A 15,511-nucleotide genomic window follows, 5' to 3' on the forward strand; every position below is an offset into this window, starting at 1 on the left:
TGCTTGGGAGAGCATTAGGAAGGGTTTCAGTGATCTTCTTACTCAGCTGGCCCACTTGTGCCTCCAAATTTCTAATGGAGGACCTTGTTTCATTCATGAAACTCAGAGTGGCCTTAGATAGATCAGAGACTAAGTTTGCTAAATTAGAGGTATTTTGTTCAGAGTTCTCTGTCTGTTGCTGAGTGGATGATGGAAAAGGCTTGCTATTGCTAAACCTATTTCTTCCACCATTATTAAAGCCTTGTTGAGGCTTTTGTTGATCCTTCCATGAGAGATTTGGGTGATTTCTCCATGAGGAATTATAGGTGTTTCCATATGGTTCACCCATGTAATTCACCTCTGCTATTGCAAGGTTCTCAAAATCATAAGCTTCTTCTTCAGAAGATGCCTCTTGAGTATTGTTGGATGCAGCTTGCATTCCATTCAGACTCTAAGAAATCATATTGACTTACTGAGTCAATATTTTATTCTGAGCCAATATGGCATTCAGAGTATCAATTTCAAGAACTCCCTTCTTCTGAGGCGTCCCATTACTCACAGGATTCCTCTCAGAAGTGTACATGAACTGGTTATTAGCAACCATGTCAATGAGTTCTTGAGCTTCTGCAGGCATTTTCATTAGGTGAATGGATCCACCTGCAGAAGTATCAAATGACATCTTAGCTAATTCAGACAGACCATCATAGAATATATCCAGGATGGTCCATTCTAAAAGCATGTCAGAAGGACACTTTTTGGTCAGTTGCTTGTATCTCTCCCAAGCTTCATAGAGGGATTCACCTTCTTTCTGTCTGAAGGTTTGAACATCCACTCTAAGCTTACTCAGTTTTTGAGGAGGAAAGAACTTGGCTAAGAAAGCCGTGACCAGCTTATCTCAAGAGTTCAGGCTATCTTTGGGTTGAGAGTCCAACCATACTCTAGCTCTGTCTCTTATAGCAAAAGGGAAAAGCATGAGCCTATAGACTTCAGGATCTACTCCATTAGTCTTAACAGTATCACAGATCTACAAGAATTCAGTTAAGAACTAAAAGGGATCTTCAGATGGAAGTCCATGAAACTTGCAGTTTTGTTGCATCAGAGAAACTAATTGAGGTTTAAGCTCAAAATTGTTTGCTCCAATGGTAGGGATGGAGATGCTTCTTCCATGTAAATTAGAATTAGGTGCAGTAAAGTCACCAAGCATCCTCCTTGCATTATTATTATTTTCGGCTGCCATCTCCTCTTCCTGTTCAAAAATTCCTGTAAGGTTGTCTCTGGATTGTTGTATATTAACTTCTCTTAGTTTCCTTTTCAGAGTCCTTTCAGGTTCAGGATCTGCTTCAACAAGAATGTTCTTGTCCTTGCTCCTGCTCATATGACAAAGAAGGGAATAACAAAGAAAATATGGAATCCTCTATGTCACAGTATAGAGATTCCTTTGTGTGAGTGGAAGAAGAAAAGAATGTAATGTAAGAAAAGAGAAGGGAGGAGAATCCAAACATAAGGGTGAGGAGAGCAGAGATATGGGATGAAGAGAAGTGTTAGTAAGTAATTAAATAAATAGAAGGAGATGAGAGGAAGAAGTTTTCGAAAATAATTTTTGAAAAGGAGTTAATGATTTTCGAAAATTAAGATAAAATTAAAATTAAAATTAAAATTTAAATAATTAATTAATTAAAAAGAATTTTTGAAAAAGAGGGAGGTATTTTCGAAAATTAGAGAGGGATAGTTAGTTAGGTAGTTTTGAAAAAGATAAGAAATAAACAAAAAGTTAATTAGTTAGTTGAAACAAATTTTGAAAATCAATTTTTAAAAGATAAGAAGATAAGAAGTTAGAAAAGATATTTGAAAAAGGTATGATATGATTTTGAAAAACATAAGATAAAAAGATATTTTTGAAAAGATATGATTGAAATTAGTTTTGAAAAAGATTTGATTTTTAAAATCACAATTAATGACTTGATTCACAAGAAATCACAAAATATGATTCTAGAACTTAAAGTTTGAATCTTTCTTAACAAGCAAGCAACAAACTTGAAATTTTTTAATCAAAACATTAATTGTTGATGATATTTTCGAAAATATGGTATAAAATTAAGAAAAAGATTTTTGAAAAATGTTTTTAAAATTTTCGAAAATAAATAGAAAAAATGAAAAAGATTTGATTTTTGAAAAAGATTTTGAAAAAAGATAAGATTTTTAAATTGAAAATTTGATTTGACTCATAAGAAACAACTAAATTTTAAAAAATTTTGAAAAAGTCAACTCAAATTTTTGAAAATTTATGAGTGAAAAAGGGAAAGATATTTTTTTATTTTTGAATTTTTAATGAAGAAGGAGAAAAACATGAAAAAGACTCAATGCATGAGAATTTTTAGATCAAAACAATGAATGCATACAAGAATGCTATGAATGTCAAGATGAACACCAAGAACACTTTGAAGATCATGATGAACATCAAGAACATATTTTTGAAAAATTTTTGATGCAGAGAAAACATGCAAGACACCAAACTTAGAAATTTGCAAACTTCAGACACTAACAAATTGAAAATGCATATGAAAAACAAGAAAAGACACAAAACAAGAAAATATGAAGATCAAACAAGAAGACTGGCCAAGAACAACTTGAAGATCATGAAGAACACTATGAATGCATGAATTTTTGAAAAAATGCATAAATTTTTTTTTTAGAAAAAAAAATGCAATTGACACCAAACTTAAAAATTGACTCAAGACTCAAACAAGAAACACAAAATATTTTTTATTTTTATGATTTTATAAATTTTTTTGATTTTTTTTCGAAAATTAATGTGAAAAAGAAAAATAAAGATTCCAAAATTTTTAATATGAATTCCAGGAATCTTGCACTCTTAGTCTAAAGCTCCAATCTGAGGGTTAGACATGGCTTAATAGCCAGCCAAGCTTTAGAAGATACAAATCAGTCATACAATAACAAATTTGATTAGCAACAACTAGCTTGCTCTTGTAATGATGACTTGGGAGCCTCAGTCCAAATGAATTTAGACGTGGCTCTACAGCCAGCCAGGCTTCTACATGCTTCATGAAACACTAGAATTCATTCTTAAAAATTCTGAAGAAAAATATATTTTTTTTTTGAAAATATATTTTATTTTTTTTTCGAAAATTAATTGGGAAAAATGAAAAAGAAGGAAATTTTTTGAAAATTTTTTGAAAACTTTTTGAAAATAAAATAAGAAGAAAATTACCCAATTTGAGCAACACGATGAACCGTCAGTTGTCCAAACTCGAACAATCCCCGGCAACGGCACCAAAAACTTGGTGCACGAAATTGTGATCCCTGGTAATGGCTCCAAAAACTTGGTGCTCTAATCTTAATACATAATTTGTCACAACTTCGATACAACTAACCAGCAAGTGCACTGGGTCATCCAAGTAATAAAACCTTACGTGAGTAAGGGTCGATCCCACGGAGATTGTTGGTATGAAGCAAGCTATGGTCATCTTGTAAATCTCAGTCAGGCGGATATCAAATGGTTATGGAGTTTTCGAATAATAATAACAAATAAACAGAAAATAAAGATAAAAATACTTATGTAATTCATTGGTGAGAATTTCAGATAAGTGTATAGAGATGCTTTCGTTCTTCTGAACCTCTGCTTTCCTACTGTCTTCATCCAAACCTTCCTACTCCTTTTCATGGCAAGCTTTATGTAAGACATCACCGTTGTCAATGGCTACATCCCATCCTCTCTGTGAAAAAGGTCCAAATGCTCTGTCACGGCACGGCTAATCATCTGGAGGTTCTCGATCATACTGGAACAGGGTTCACCCTCCTTTTGCGTCTGTCACTACGCCCAGCACTCGCGGGTTTGAAGTTCGTCACAGCCATCCCTTCCCCGATCCTACTCAGAATACCACAGACAAGGTTTAGACTTTCCGGATCTCAGGAATGGCCATCCACGGGTTCTAACTTATACCATGAAGACACTAATAACTCGGACTCGGTCCCCTGTATTAGATATCCAAGAGATATTCATTCTAGCTTGTTTGCATGTAGAACGGAAGTGTTTGTCAGGCACGCGTTCATAAGTGAGAATGATGATGAGCGTCACATAATCATCACATTCATCATGTTCTTGGGTGCGAATGGATATCTTAGAAGCGGAATTAGTTGAATTGAATAGAAAAACAGTAGTACTTTGCATTAAATCATGAGGAACAGCAGAGCTCCACACCTTAATCTATGGAGTGCAGAAACTCTACCGTTGAAAATACATAAGTAATGAAGGTCCAGGCATGGCCGAATGGCCAGCCCCCAAACGTGATCAATAGATCAAAAGATGATCCAAAGATGATTCAAAGATGATTCAAAGATCTAAATATCATAAGATGTAAATACAATAGTAAAAAGTCATATTTATACTAAACTTGCTACTAGGGTTTACAGAAGTAAGTAATTGATGCATAAATCCACTTCCGGGGCCCACTTGGTGTGTGCTTGGGCTGAGCTTGAAGTTTAGACGTGCAGAGGCTTCTTTTGGAGTTGAACGCCAAGTTGTAACGTATTTTTCGCGTTCAACTCTGGTTCGTGACGTGTTTCTGGCGTTTAACTCCAGACTACAGCATAGAACTGGCGTTCAACGCCCTTTTGCGTCATCTAAAATCGAGCAAAGTATGGACTATTATATATTGCTGGAAAGCCCTGGATGTCTACTTTCCAACGCCGTTGAGAGCGCGCCATTTGGAGTTCTGTAGCTCTAGAAAATCCACTTTAAGTGCAGGGAGGTCAGAATCCAACAGCATCAGCAGTCCTTCTTCAACCTCTGAATCTGATTTTTGCTCAAGTCCCTCAATTTCAGCCAAAAAATACCTGAAATCACAGAAAAACACACAAACTCATAGTAAAGTCCATAAATGTGAATTTAACATAAAAACAAATAATAACATCCCTAAAAGTAACTAGATCCTACTAAAAATATACTAAAAATAATGCCAAAAAAGCGTATAAATTATCCGCTCATCAATGTGCTTCAACATTGGTTAGAAATCCGGGGTTGTGATTCATGAGCAAGAATTTAAACTAGGAATCTTAACAAGAAAGTAATCTTAAAATGCGAGGAATTAATTCTAATGGCTAAGCAAGATGTGAGCAATTCCAACTAATGAGATAACGTTCAATATAATTCTATTCTAAAACTAAGCAATGACTATAACTAAGGCAAGACAATTAAGAATTTGGGTTTTCAAATATGAATAATAAAAGCAACTCTTGGCTAGGCATGGGAATTGGGATCACTATCCTTGTCTAATAACCATATCTTGACAATTATGAGGAACCAAACTCATTAAGTCTACTTCTATACTTGAAGTACGTTAAATGGTTTGGTCAACATCAACCCATAAGGTCTAACCTCACTACTAATTAACCTAGTAGTAGGCTAGTGTCAATGGCTATCAAATTGACCACTAAGGGTTCCCAAATCATCAAATCCATTAGACCCAATGACTCAAGTTACCCAATTCCCTTAGCCTAGTCCAAGAGTAAAAAGGACTACTCCATAATCAAAGCAAACAATTCATCAAACACATGGTAAGCATGAATGAGAGACATGTTCAAAATACAATTAAATTGAAACTAACAAATACCCACTAACAATTATCAACATACAATCACTCAAACAACACAATTACTCATAGAAATCATCAATGTAACATTAACAAATCAAGATTCACAACATTCATGAAATGGGTATAAAGTAACAAGTAACAAGAATTCATAAAACTAACACAAGATCTAAGCAAAATTATACTAAGGAATTCAAATTAAACCATCAAAACTAGTAATTAACAAGATCCAATTCAGAATTCAACAAGGGAAGATCAAATTAAAGCTAGGTCTAGAGAGGAACAAGGGTTTCTCTCTCTAGAAGAACAAAGAACCAAAAACTAGCTAAAAATTGTGTCTAGTGTGAAAATGAATGATCCCCCCTCCCCCTTTCCCCCTAGCATCCTTGGGTCTTTTTCCATGCAGAAACAGCTTGAAATTGGGCCTAATGAGCCTCAGAAATCGCCAGGCACAATTTTCTTTAATGAGGTCACGTGCAGCTTCCCGCGCGTGCGCGCCATGCGTGCGTGCGCGCCGATTGCTTTTGTGATCCACGCGTGCGCGCCAAGTGCGCGTGCACATCGGTGGAGTTTCTCTGACCCGCGCGGATGCGTCAATCCTTGCGCGCCGTTTCCAGCTATCTTCATCCACGCGTGCGCGTAAGTGCGCGTGTGCGCCGGTGCTGAAATTCCCAAAATCCAAATCTTCATGTTCCTTCCTCTTGTGCATGCTTTCTTTCTCTCTTCTAGGCCATTCTTACCCTATTAATCCTGAAATCACTCAACAAATACATTACGGCATCGAATGGAAATAAAAGAGGATCAAAATATAGCAATTCTAAGGAAAAATAAGCATGCTTTTCATCATGGAGCAATATTAGGAAGAGAACACAAAACCATGCATTTCTTGTGAATAAGTGTGAAAAATATTGACAAAACTCCCCAAATTCTACACAATATAAACCACAAAATTGGGATTTATCACGCATCCCCAGGAGGAACACAAACAAAGGAGAGTGCCTTTCCACCTTCTCCTAGAGGAATTACAAAGGAGAGTGCCTTTCCACATCGAATGAGTGTGCCTTTCCACCTTACAACCAGAGAAAGATGTGGGAGAAAACAATACGAAAGAGAGTGTCTTTCCACCTTCCCCACCTCTATACCACGACAAGAGAGGGAATCCTTCATCTTCAACTTGCCAAATCCGTGAGCGGGACAAAACCACCGTCCTTACAACATCCATCATAATCTCATTCCATTCACATTCATCATCAAACATAATCGAATCGGAATCAAAACCAAATCATGTAAACCAAAACCAAATCATTTAAACCAAAATCAATTTCAGTTTCATTCTTGTTTAAAACATTCCCCAGAGGCTCGGAAATCATTCTGTTTCTCTAAATCAAATTCAAATACTTCATCTTCTCTAAAACATCTCAAAACTTTTCTTCAAAGACTCGAAAACTCCTCCATTCTTAAATACACATTTACATCACTTTATTTCTTTCATTAAAAATCCTCAAAATATCATTCTTGAATTTATATCAATTCAATAAACTCATTTTCAATCAATCAAATACCCAAAATATAATTCTTCCATCCATAAAGCAAAATAAAACCTCCAATTTCTTATAAAAATTTCAGCAACATCTCCTCTGAAACTTAGACTTTCGCCACCCTTCAAAGTCCCAACCCAACCATTTCCAAATTTCAAATCCTTTTCCAAAATCAAACAAAATTCAAACTCCCAAATATCAAATCATTTTCAATTTTCAAAATCATTTCTAATAAATCAACAAAACCAATTCCAATATCAAAACATTTACAAATCTCAAATTATTTCAGTAACCACCAATTTAACAAAATAAATTAATAAATCAGAATTCTTAATGACTCTAAAGTAATAAAAAAACAATATAACCATCAAGTGACCACTTCAACAACAACCAACTAGGCAAGCAATTACATTTATTCAAAGCAGCTCAGTTCAGTCCATAAGACTTACGAAAATCATAAACATACATTTTTTGCATTAATATCAACTTATAACAATTCTTGAAAGTAAAATAAGTTTAAGAAATTGCCCCTACCTCGAATAGTCAAAACCCGAAAGCTATAAAACGTGCAAAATACCGTTTTACCGGTCCGTAACAGCGGCAGAGAGCTTCAACAGCGATGTGGCAGCTTGGGATCGCATGCAACAACCATTAAACTCAGCATGCAAGACTTGGAACTCGACCCTACGTTACCAACATCTCAGAACCTTTAATAACTTATAACAGAATACCGATTTCAAAAGTTACGAAACGAAACGCTTACCGAGAATACAGGGGTTCCACTGGCGGACACTAGCAATGGCGGCTAAGGCGGCGGCGAACAGCCCAACGGCGATGGCGACAGAACACAACGACAGTGATGGCGAAACCAACATTGATGACGGCATAGCTTCCTCCCCTTCCATCACGTTCTAGTCCTCTCTCGGTGATGGCGTGCATGGCCGCGACGACAGATCCGACGGCAGTGACGGATCTGGTAGCGACGGGTAGCTTCTTCTCTGGCAGCGGCAACGGCGGAGCCTTGGCAGCGACGATAGCAGCTCTGCAACGTTTTTCTCTCTTGCGTCTTTCCTCTGTTCACGAACCTCCATGGACGGCGATGATGAATACCTCGACGGCGACAACAATGCGGGCTCCACGGAATAGCAAGCCTCCCACTCCTCACACGCTTCTCTCCCTTCGCAGTTCTGTCTTCTAAACAGCGTCAGTCCCAGTGGTGCTAGCATGGTCTACTCCTCCCTCTTCTTCCTCCTTCCTCCTGTTCTCCTCGTTTTCTCTCCCGCCCCCCCCCCCCCCTTTTCTATTTTTCCGTCGCGCGTGTGTATGAGGAAGAAAGGGAAAAGTAGTGGCTAGGTTTAGGGAAAATTTTAAGGTTAGGGTTTTGTATAGTTGGATTTGGGATAATTTGTTAATTTCAATAAAAATAGGGGGGTAAAGTAATAATTTTGAACCAAATTTAATCCAATAATAATATCTACAAAAATACTATTTAATTATCAACTCACAATTTATTTTTCAAATAAATACTCTAATTCAATAATTAGAAATAATTAAATTAATTTTTTTAAAATTATAAAATAAAGTTCAAAATCTAATTATTCAAATTTAAAGAACATATAATCCTCATTATTATTTTTTCAATCAATAAAGCTTTAAATAAATAATAAAAAAATACTCAATTAATATAAAAATCTCTAAAAATATATTCTCGAATAAAAAGAATAAATCTTAAATAATTCATTATTTAATTTTTAAAAATTTAGAGTCTTACAAAATGTATTTTAAAAAAGCATATTTGAATCTACACCTGTGTCTACTAAAATCCTTCTCACAATACCATTTTCCAACTTTGCAGATTTGAACAGTTGGAATGCTAGTTACTTTTAAAACCTTTGAACTCGCTGTCTTGACATCATTTTGCATAGCATTTCTAGACTTAGACAATCCATTTTTTCCAACAACTACATTCATAATTATTTGGGCAGTGTTCTCATGGACTTCTGTAGACTTAGTATTCCGAGAATTCCTGACTTCCCGATCTTCATTATCATTATGCCATTTAGGAGGCTTTACATATTGAACAAACTTAAGGAGCTTGCCGTCTTGAATTGTCTGTTCCAAGGCATCTTTTAGATCAATGCAATCTTCAGTTTTATGATCATAGGACTTGTGATAGTCGCAATATTGCGATTTATTCAACGAAACCCTTAGTCGAATCTATCTTGCTTTGGGGAGTATATCCCTATGAGACACTTGCTGGGATACTTTTGCTAATGAGGCCACCAATGGAGTATACGTCGAGAACTTTTCGAGAGGTGTTGACAATTTTGGGGTGGAGGATTGTCCAGAGCTTCTGACCTTATTAGGCGATGGAGCTGGATTATTCTTCTTTGTCGCAACAACTTTTGAGACATCTTTATCTCGCATATACTCCAAGATAATCTGATGAATTTTTTCCATAGACTTTACGTTCTTAGAGGTTAAGTGCCTCCTAAAATCACCTTTCGGTAGGCTAGCAATAATCAAGTACAAACACACGACCTCAGGAATTCGTGTGTTAACTTTCATTTGTGTCTTATTGAAGCGATCCAAATAATCTTGGATGCTCTCTCCAACTCTTTGCTCTACGCCAGGTAACGAGATCGGGTGCTTGGCCTGAGTCCTTCTTATGGTAAAGTGTGTCAAAAATTTGGTTTTAATGTCAGTAAATGAAGAGATAAAGCCAAAAGGCAGTATGTTGAACCAAGTCATTGCTGGATCTGGCAATGTCACCAAAAAAAGCCTTATACCAGATTGCATCTCTTACAGGTTCATTCTAACCTCAAAAGCATCAACGTACTCCTAAGAAACCGAATTTTTCTCATTCTTTAAATCTGTTAGCTTATCAAAGTGTTTAGGTAAGCGAACCTGAGAGACATGGAAAGCAAATGGGGTTTGGCCCATAATTACATGCTCCCAAGTATCCTTATGTCTTTTAGGACTCATACTCCTTTACAGAGTTCGTCTCCTTTTAAACTAGACTAATCGGGACTCGTCTCTTCCTCGCCTCCCAAATTTACAATGTCTGTTATCCCATCAAGGCGACCCTTTGTATCTTAGAGGCGAGGATGGTCTCCGCAGATCGTCACCTTGTTGGTGGTCAGGGACCCTTTCCTTTTATTTTGTTCTCCCAGTATAACGCCATTAGATATTTACTTCTTCAATATACGTTTTAAATGTCTTAATATGGAGGCTAAGTGAAGTTTTGGTATTAATCTCTTTTGCAATATACCTGTTAATTCGCAACATAGTATTATCGTTTAATACAAATAAAGATTTTAATTCTTGTCCAGAATAATTAATAAAAAAAATATTTCATCCTATCAAATTTCATGGGATTTAGAATTAAATGAAGGTCTGAAAGATTGGTCTAATCAAAATAAACCCAACCACGTACATTCCTCCTCAATAGCTTCAATACGTTGCAAACTAAGAGACAACTTTGTGAGAGGTTTGGCATGTAAAGCGTGGTAAGCGAGATCAAAACCAGTTTTATATTTTAATTTCGCAAGAGATTTGAAATTCAATTTAACTTGAACGTCTATTTTAAAGAGTAGAGTACAATGTTTTTTAATTAACAACTTGGCCACCAGGCCACGAGAGCCTCATATTATTGGAGAAAAACTGAAAAAGAATGACAAACAGTCAACCAGCAAGGTTAAAACTTAAAACAAAGAAAAGTTGTATTGTATATATTCTATTGTTATTTGCCAAGGGAAAAGAACACAAGCCAATTTGTCAACTGAAAATTTAAAAATAATAATTAAAGTACACGTTATCCCATTCATTTGAATAATTATCGATACTGGACCAACCTGGAACGACGCGCGTCTTAACTTTAACAAATATATAAATATAGGGCAATCATATTATTGTTATTGTTATTAGTGGTTAGACTTATCTAAAAATTGTGGGTTCATCTCTTATATTCTTTCTATTGCATTTTTGGCATAAGCAAATCCTTCATCATTTAATAGAATGAATAAAGCAATGTGCGATATTAGACATCTACGAAGTTCAAACACCGGTGAATGGTCGTGTTTATGCATTAGACATATTTTAAACATAATATTATACTTATTTAATACATATATTTTTTTTATATTTAATCGTATCTTAATAAAATTAAAAATTTATTCTCTAAATATATTTAAATATACTTAATTATTATCATATATCAATTTATTCAATTTTATTATTAACATATATTTTTAAAATAAATTTTAAAATAATATATATTATTATTTATTGAAACAAAAATATTTTAAATATTTTATATAATAAAAAATCATAAAAACAATAAAAAATTAATATATATTTTAATAATATATTGTATTTTCGTATTTTATGAAAATTTTAAATTTATACATCTACGTATTTTATATTGTGTCGTGATCTGTGTCCGTATTAATATCCTACATCATAGTTAGATATGAAATTTAAAATTTTGTTAAATATTTACGATATCATACATTAATATTTAATAAAGAAGCATTTTTTAATATTTAATTATCTTGTTAAAAAAATCTAAAGTAATATATATACATCCGCAATAATTAATTTAAAAAATACTTAAATAAAATGGCTGCAGCAAGCTCTAGCTGCAATAAGGTGTGGGAGTGGCTGCGCTCAGAGTTTTTTTGTTTTGTTGTCTTTTTTTCGTTTTTGTCCACAAAACACACTGAAACTGAAACCGCAGAAACTCTGCAACCAAATCTCACCTGTCCTTTTGCCTCTCTCCTTTTCGCCATCTCATTTCGTCGTTTCTCTCTCTTTCTCTGACATTTTTTTCTTCTTCTTCCTCTCTCCTTCTACCACCTACCTACTAACCTACCTCACCCTTCCATCCTTTCTTTCCACAATCTCATCATATCCACCATTTTTTCTTTCTTACTTTTCCTCTCTCTCTCAATTCAATTGCTAGTTTGTTAAATATCCAATTTGTTTTATTGGTGTGACTCAAACTAATACCTTATTCTGAGTTGTTATGTGTCTGCTGAGTTTTTCGTTATAGAGGTGGGGTTTTGTGATGGTGATACTGATGTTGATGATGATGATGATGTGATTGTTGTTTTTGCCGAGATTCACGTGGGTGTCACTGTCAACATCATCGCCTCTGTTCTCAAATCTGAATTCTTTTCCGCCTTTGGTTCAAGATACATAGCTCTTGTTACATAGCTCTTGTTTCCTTTCTTCCTTTCCTCTGTTTCTCTTCTTTTTCAATTCTAATACTAATAACATGCAAGGTTTAATTGATCTCTTGTAAGTGATGCTATTTTTGTTGTCTCAATTTCAAACAAAAATTGATGCTTTGGATGGAAAGGTTTAACTTTAAGATATCATCAAATTCCATAGGCTTGAAATGTGTGTTTGTGCTTGTTGCTGTTTTGATTCTTAGAGCATTGTTGCTTCCTTCAATCCCTGGCTTAGTTGGCAGGGCTGAATGGGGCAACATTGTTTATATTCGCAACGATTCGCAGTCTGGAATCGCAGTTAGGCAAGACAATAAGTTCTTGGAGGTTCCCCAGATTGTGTGGGGACTAAACAACCAGAAGATTGCATTTGCAAGGTCTTGTCTCACTGCTCGAATGCTCAACCGAACTCTCTTAATGCCTAGCCTTAGTGCCTCTCTGTTTTACAAAGAGATTGATCTCTTGCAACCCATTTCATTTGACAAGGTTTTCCAATTTGAAAAGTTTAATGAGCTTTGCAATGGCTTTGTCCGGTTGGGGAGATACTCGGATCTCTCGAATCCAACACAAATTCTTGAATTGCAGAAAGGGAGTGGTAGAAAGTGGACATTGGAGAGGGATTTGGAACAATTGAGAGAGCATAGCAAAAGGAAATTCGATAACTATCAAGTGATTCGAATAATTGGGAAGAATCCATTCCTATGGCACGATCACTGGCCGGTGAGGGACTATGCTAAGGTTTTTGAGTGCTTGGTTTTGGTGGATGAGTTTGCTAATGAAGCAGATAGAGTTGTGTCTAGGATTAGAGCAGTTTCATTGCAGCCTCTACCATATGCTGCTGTCCACATGAGAGTAGAAATTGATTGGATGATTCATTGTAAGAAATTGGAACAGAGGCTAAACACAAATCAAATTTGTAGCAGCAAGGATGAAATCATTCAAAGAGTTGCTAACATTGAAGGTTTGAAGACTCCGGCCGTTGTTTACCTCGCCGTAGCCGATAAACTCCTTCGAAATTCTTCGGTGTTGGAAGGTTGGGGAGAAGGATTTCTACCATTTGAGAAGAAGAAACTTGGTGTTGAAGGAATTTATAGCAAATATCCATATCTGATTCAATCTGCAATTGACTATGAAGTTTGTTTGAGGGCTGATATCTTTGTTGGGAACAGTTTCTCTACATTTTCAAGTCTCATAGTTCTTGAGAGAACTCAGAAGATGATCAAAAAGGGTGAAAGTGGAACCAACAACATAACATGGCCTTCATATGCATATAACATAAAAGGAGAATCAAATGGCCCCAAGAGATGGATCACAAACATGTCTGATTTAAACCTTCAGGCAATTAGCTATGGCACTACTCACATATCTTCTTGACAATTCCTTTATTTCTGTTCTTAATTTCTCTTTAGCATGTCTTCTGTTTGTTTATTAACTTGTTAACGTTTTGTTTATAATTTCTTGTAAAAAAGTTTCTAATGATTTTTTAGTGAAGTGAAGTGGGGTAGAGGGCCATGCTTCACTTTCAAGTAACTATAGACGTGTATCTCATGATCAAACGCTCTTTTAGTTAATGTCAACTTCTTGATGTTGCCAATTCTCACGGCATATATTATATTATTTATTAAATAGAAGAATGTTATATGTATCATTTTTTTATATTTTTTATATTAGAAATAATTGATAAAAAAAGGAGAAAAAATAAAATGTTTGTTTTTTATACCATAAAAAATAAAAAAAATTATACAAACATCATTTTTCTTATTCAATGTGTATTGTTTGGTTCACATTGTCCACTTCAATGGAACGAACCCCCAATATTTAATTTGATCTCACTTCTTTTTAGGATAAATATAGGAGTATTAGGTAAGTTAATTAATAAATATTTGTTTCTCATCATTATCTACATGTGAAGGAGAGTTTCGCTGTAAAGATGGCTTGCTACTTCAAATTGATTTGTCAAAGAAAAATGAATTAATTTGATATTTTTTTTTTCAATTATCTAGTGCCTTTTATTTTGATATCAAAATTGCTGAATATATTTTTTATATTTTTAAATTAAATATTAATTTTTAACTTTGTACATAATTTGATGAAAGTTTATGTTTCTTAGAAGCCTAAGGTCAGGAAAAGACGAACATTCCCTTTTACAGTCTGTTTATACTTTACTTTTGTTCCCTTCATTCTCTTTTGTCGTTTTCTTCTTCTTCTTTTCGATATTATTGAAGATGAGGATGAGCTATTCATGAGTGTCCTAAGTTTTCAGTCTCAATACTTGCCTTTAATATTTGTGGTCACCTTGACCCACAAACCCAGGTGTATGTACAATGATTTGTCTTCTAAAAACATGAATCAATCCTTTTAGAGAGACAAAAAAGGACAAAAAATCAGTTATTAACTTGGTATTATATAAAATTAAATATTGAATATAAAAAAAATTATTATATTCTTATAAAAAATTGATAAAATAATATGTGTAAATATATTTTTTATTTATAAATAAAAAGGTTTGAACCAAGAGTAATTTTTGAAAATATTATGTAACATGAGAAATCGTATTAACTCATATTTTATTTATCAGTAAAATAAATATGGATTTAATTTAAAGTGTGAGTTAGCAATGTATTCATATTCAATATGTACATTTACAACATGTTTCATAAACTTATCAGGGCAACTGCTAGTGTTGTGGATGTAATAATGAGATTATCAGAGGATGTACAAATATAGGAGTATATATATGTCTGTCTTTCATCTTCGTTTGTGGAGTTTGTTTCCTTTTCTAATGATAACTAAGGACGGTTCATCTGTAAATTTGTGCTCACTTATTATATGATTAATGAATGTTAGGCATATCAAAATATTTTGTTGACATATGAAGTTTAACTTCAATTATTAAATATTTATTACTCATATTTTTTTTTTAATATATTTATATATTTATAAGATTTAATGTTTAATTCATCTAGTTAAGTAGTTTTCCTTCATCATCTAATAGTAATGATACTATTTCTACATCTGATTCTATCCCCATTCGTCCTACTCATCTTACTGATTATTCTATTTCTACAATTCCAATTGGTGATATTAAGTATCCATAAAATCTAGCAGTTCCTACTTCCTACTTCTTTTCTTCTTAACACTCACTCGATGATAA

The 15,511-nt window shown here is 34.4% G+C and overlaps 1 protein-coding gene and 1 non-coding gene across 2 annotated transcripts; both read left to right on the plus strand.

Moving 5' to 3' along the window:
• Positions 1–712: 712 nt before the first annotated feature.
• Positions 713–820, plus strand: LOC148567125 (small nucleolar RNA R71). Its single transcript, XR_015881740.1, has one exon. It is a non-coding gene; the product is annotated as a small nucleolar RNA R71 (small nucleolar RNA).
• Positions 821–11,784: 10,964 nt separating this feature from the next.
• LOC107639136 (O-fucosyltransferase 23-like) lies at positions 11,785–13,955 on the plus strand. The gene has a single exon (XM_016342567.3). The coding sequence runs from the start codon at positions 12,472–12,474 to the stop codon at positions 13,729–13,731; it is 1,260 nt and encodes a 419-aa protein (XP_016198053.1). The 5' UTR covers positions 11,785–12,471; the 3' UTR covers positions 13,732–13,955.
• Positions 13,956–15,511: the final 1,556 nt, after the last annotated feature.

The sequence above is a fragment of the Arachis ipaensis genome, chromosome B4 (assembly GCF_059453495.1).
Source record: "Arachis ipaensis isolate K30076 ecotype BB chromosome B4, ASM5945349v1, whole genome shotgun sequence".
Taxonomy (NCBI): domain Eukaryota; kingdom Viridiplantae; phylum Streptophyta; class Magnoliopsida; order Fabales; family Fabaceae; genus Arachis; species Arachis ipaensis.

Coding starts and splice junctions, on each gene's coding strand:
- LOC107639136 (XM_016342567.3), top strand. CDS start 12,472: ATGCTTTGGATGGAAAGGTTTAACTTTAAGATATCATCAAATTCCATA.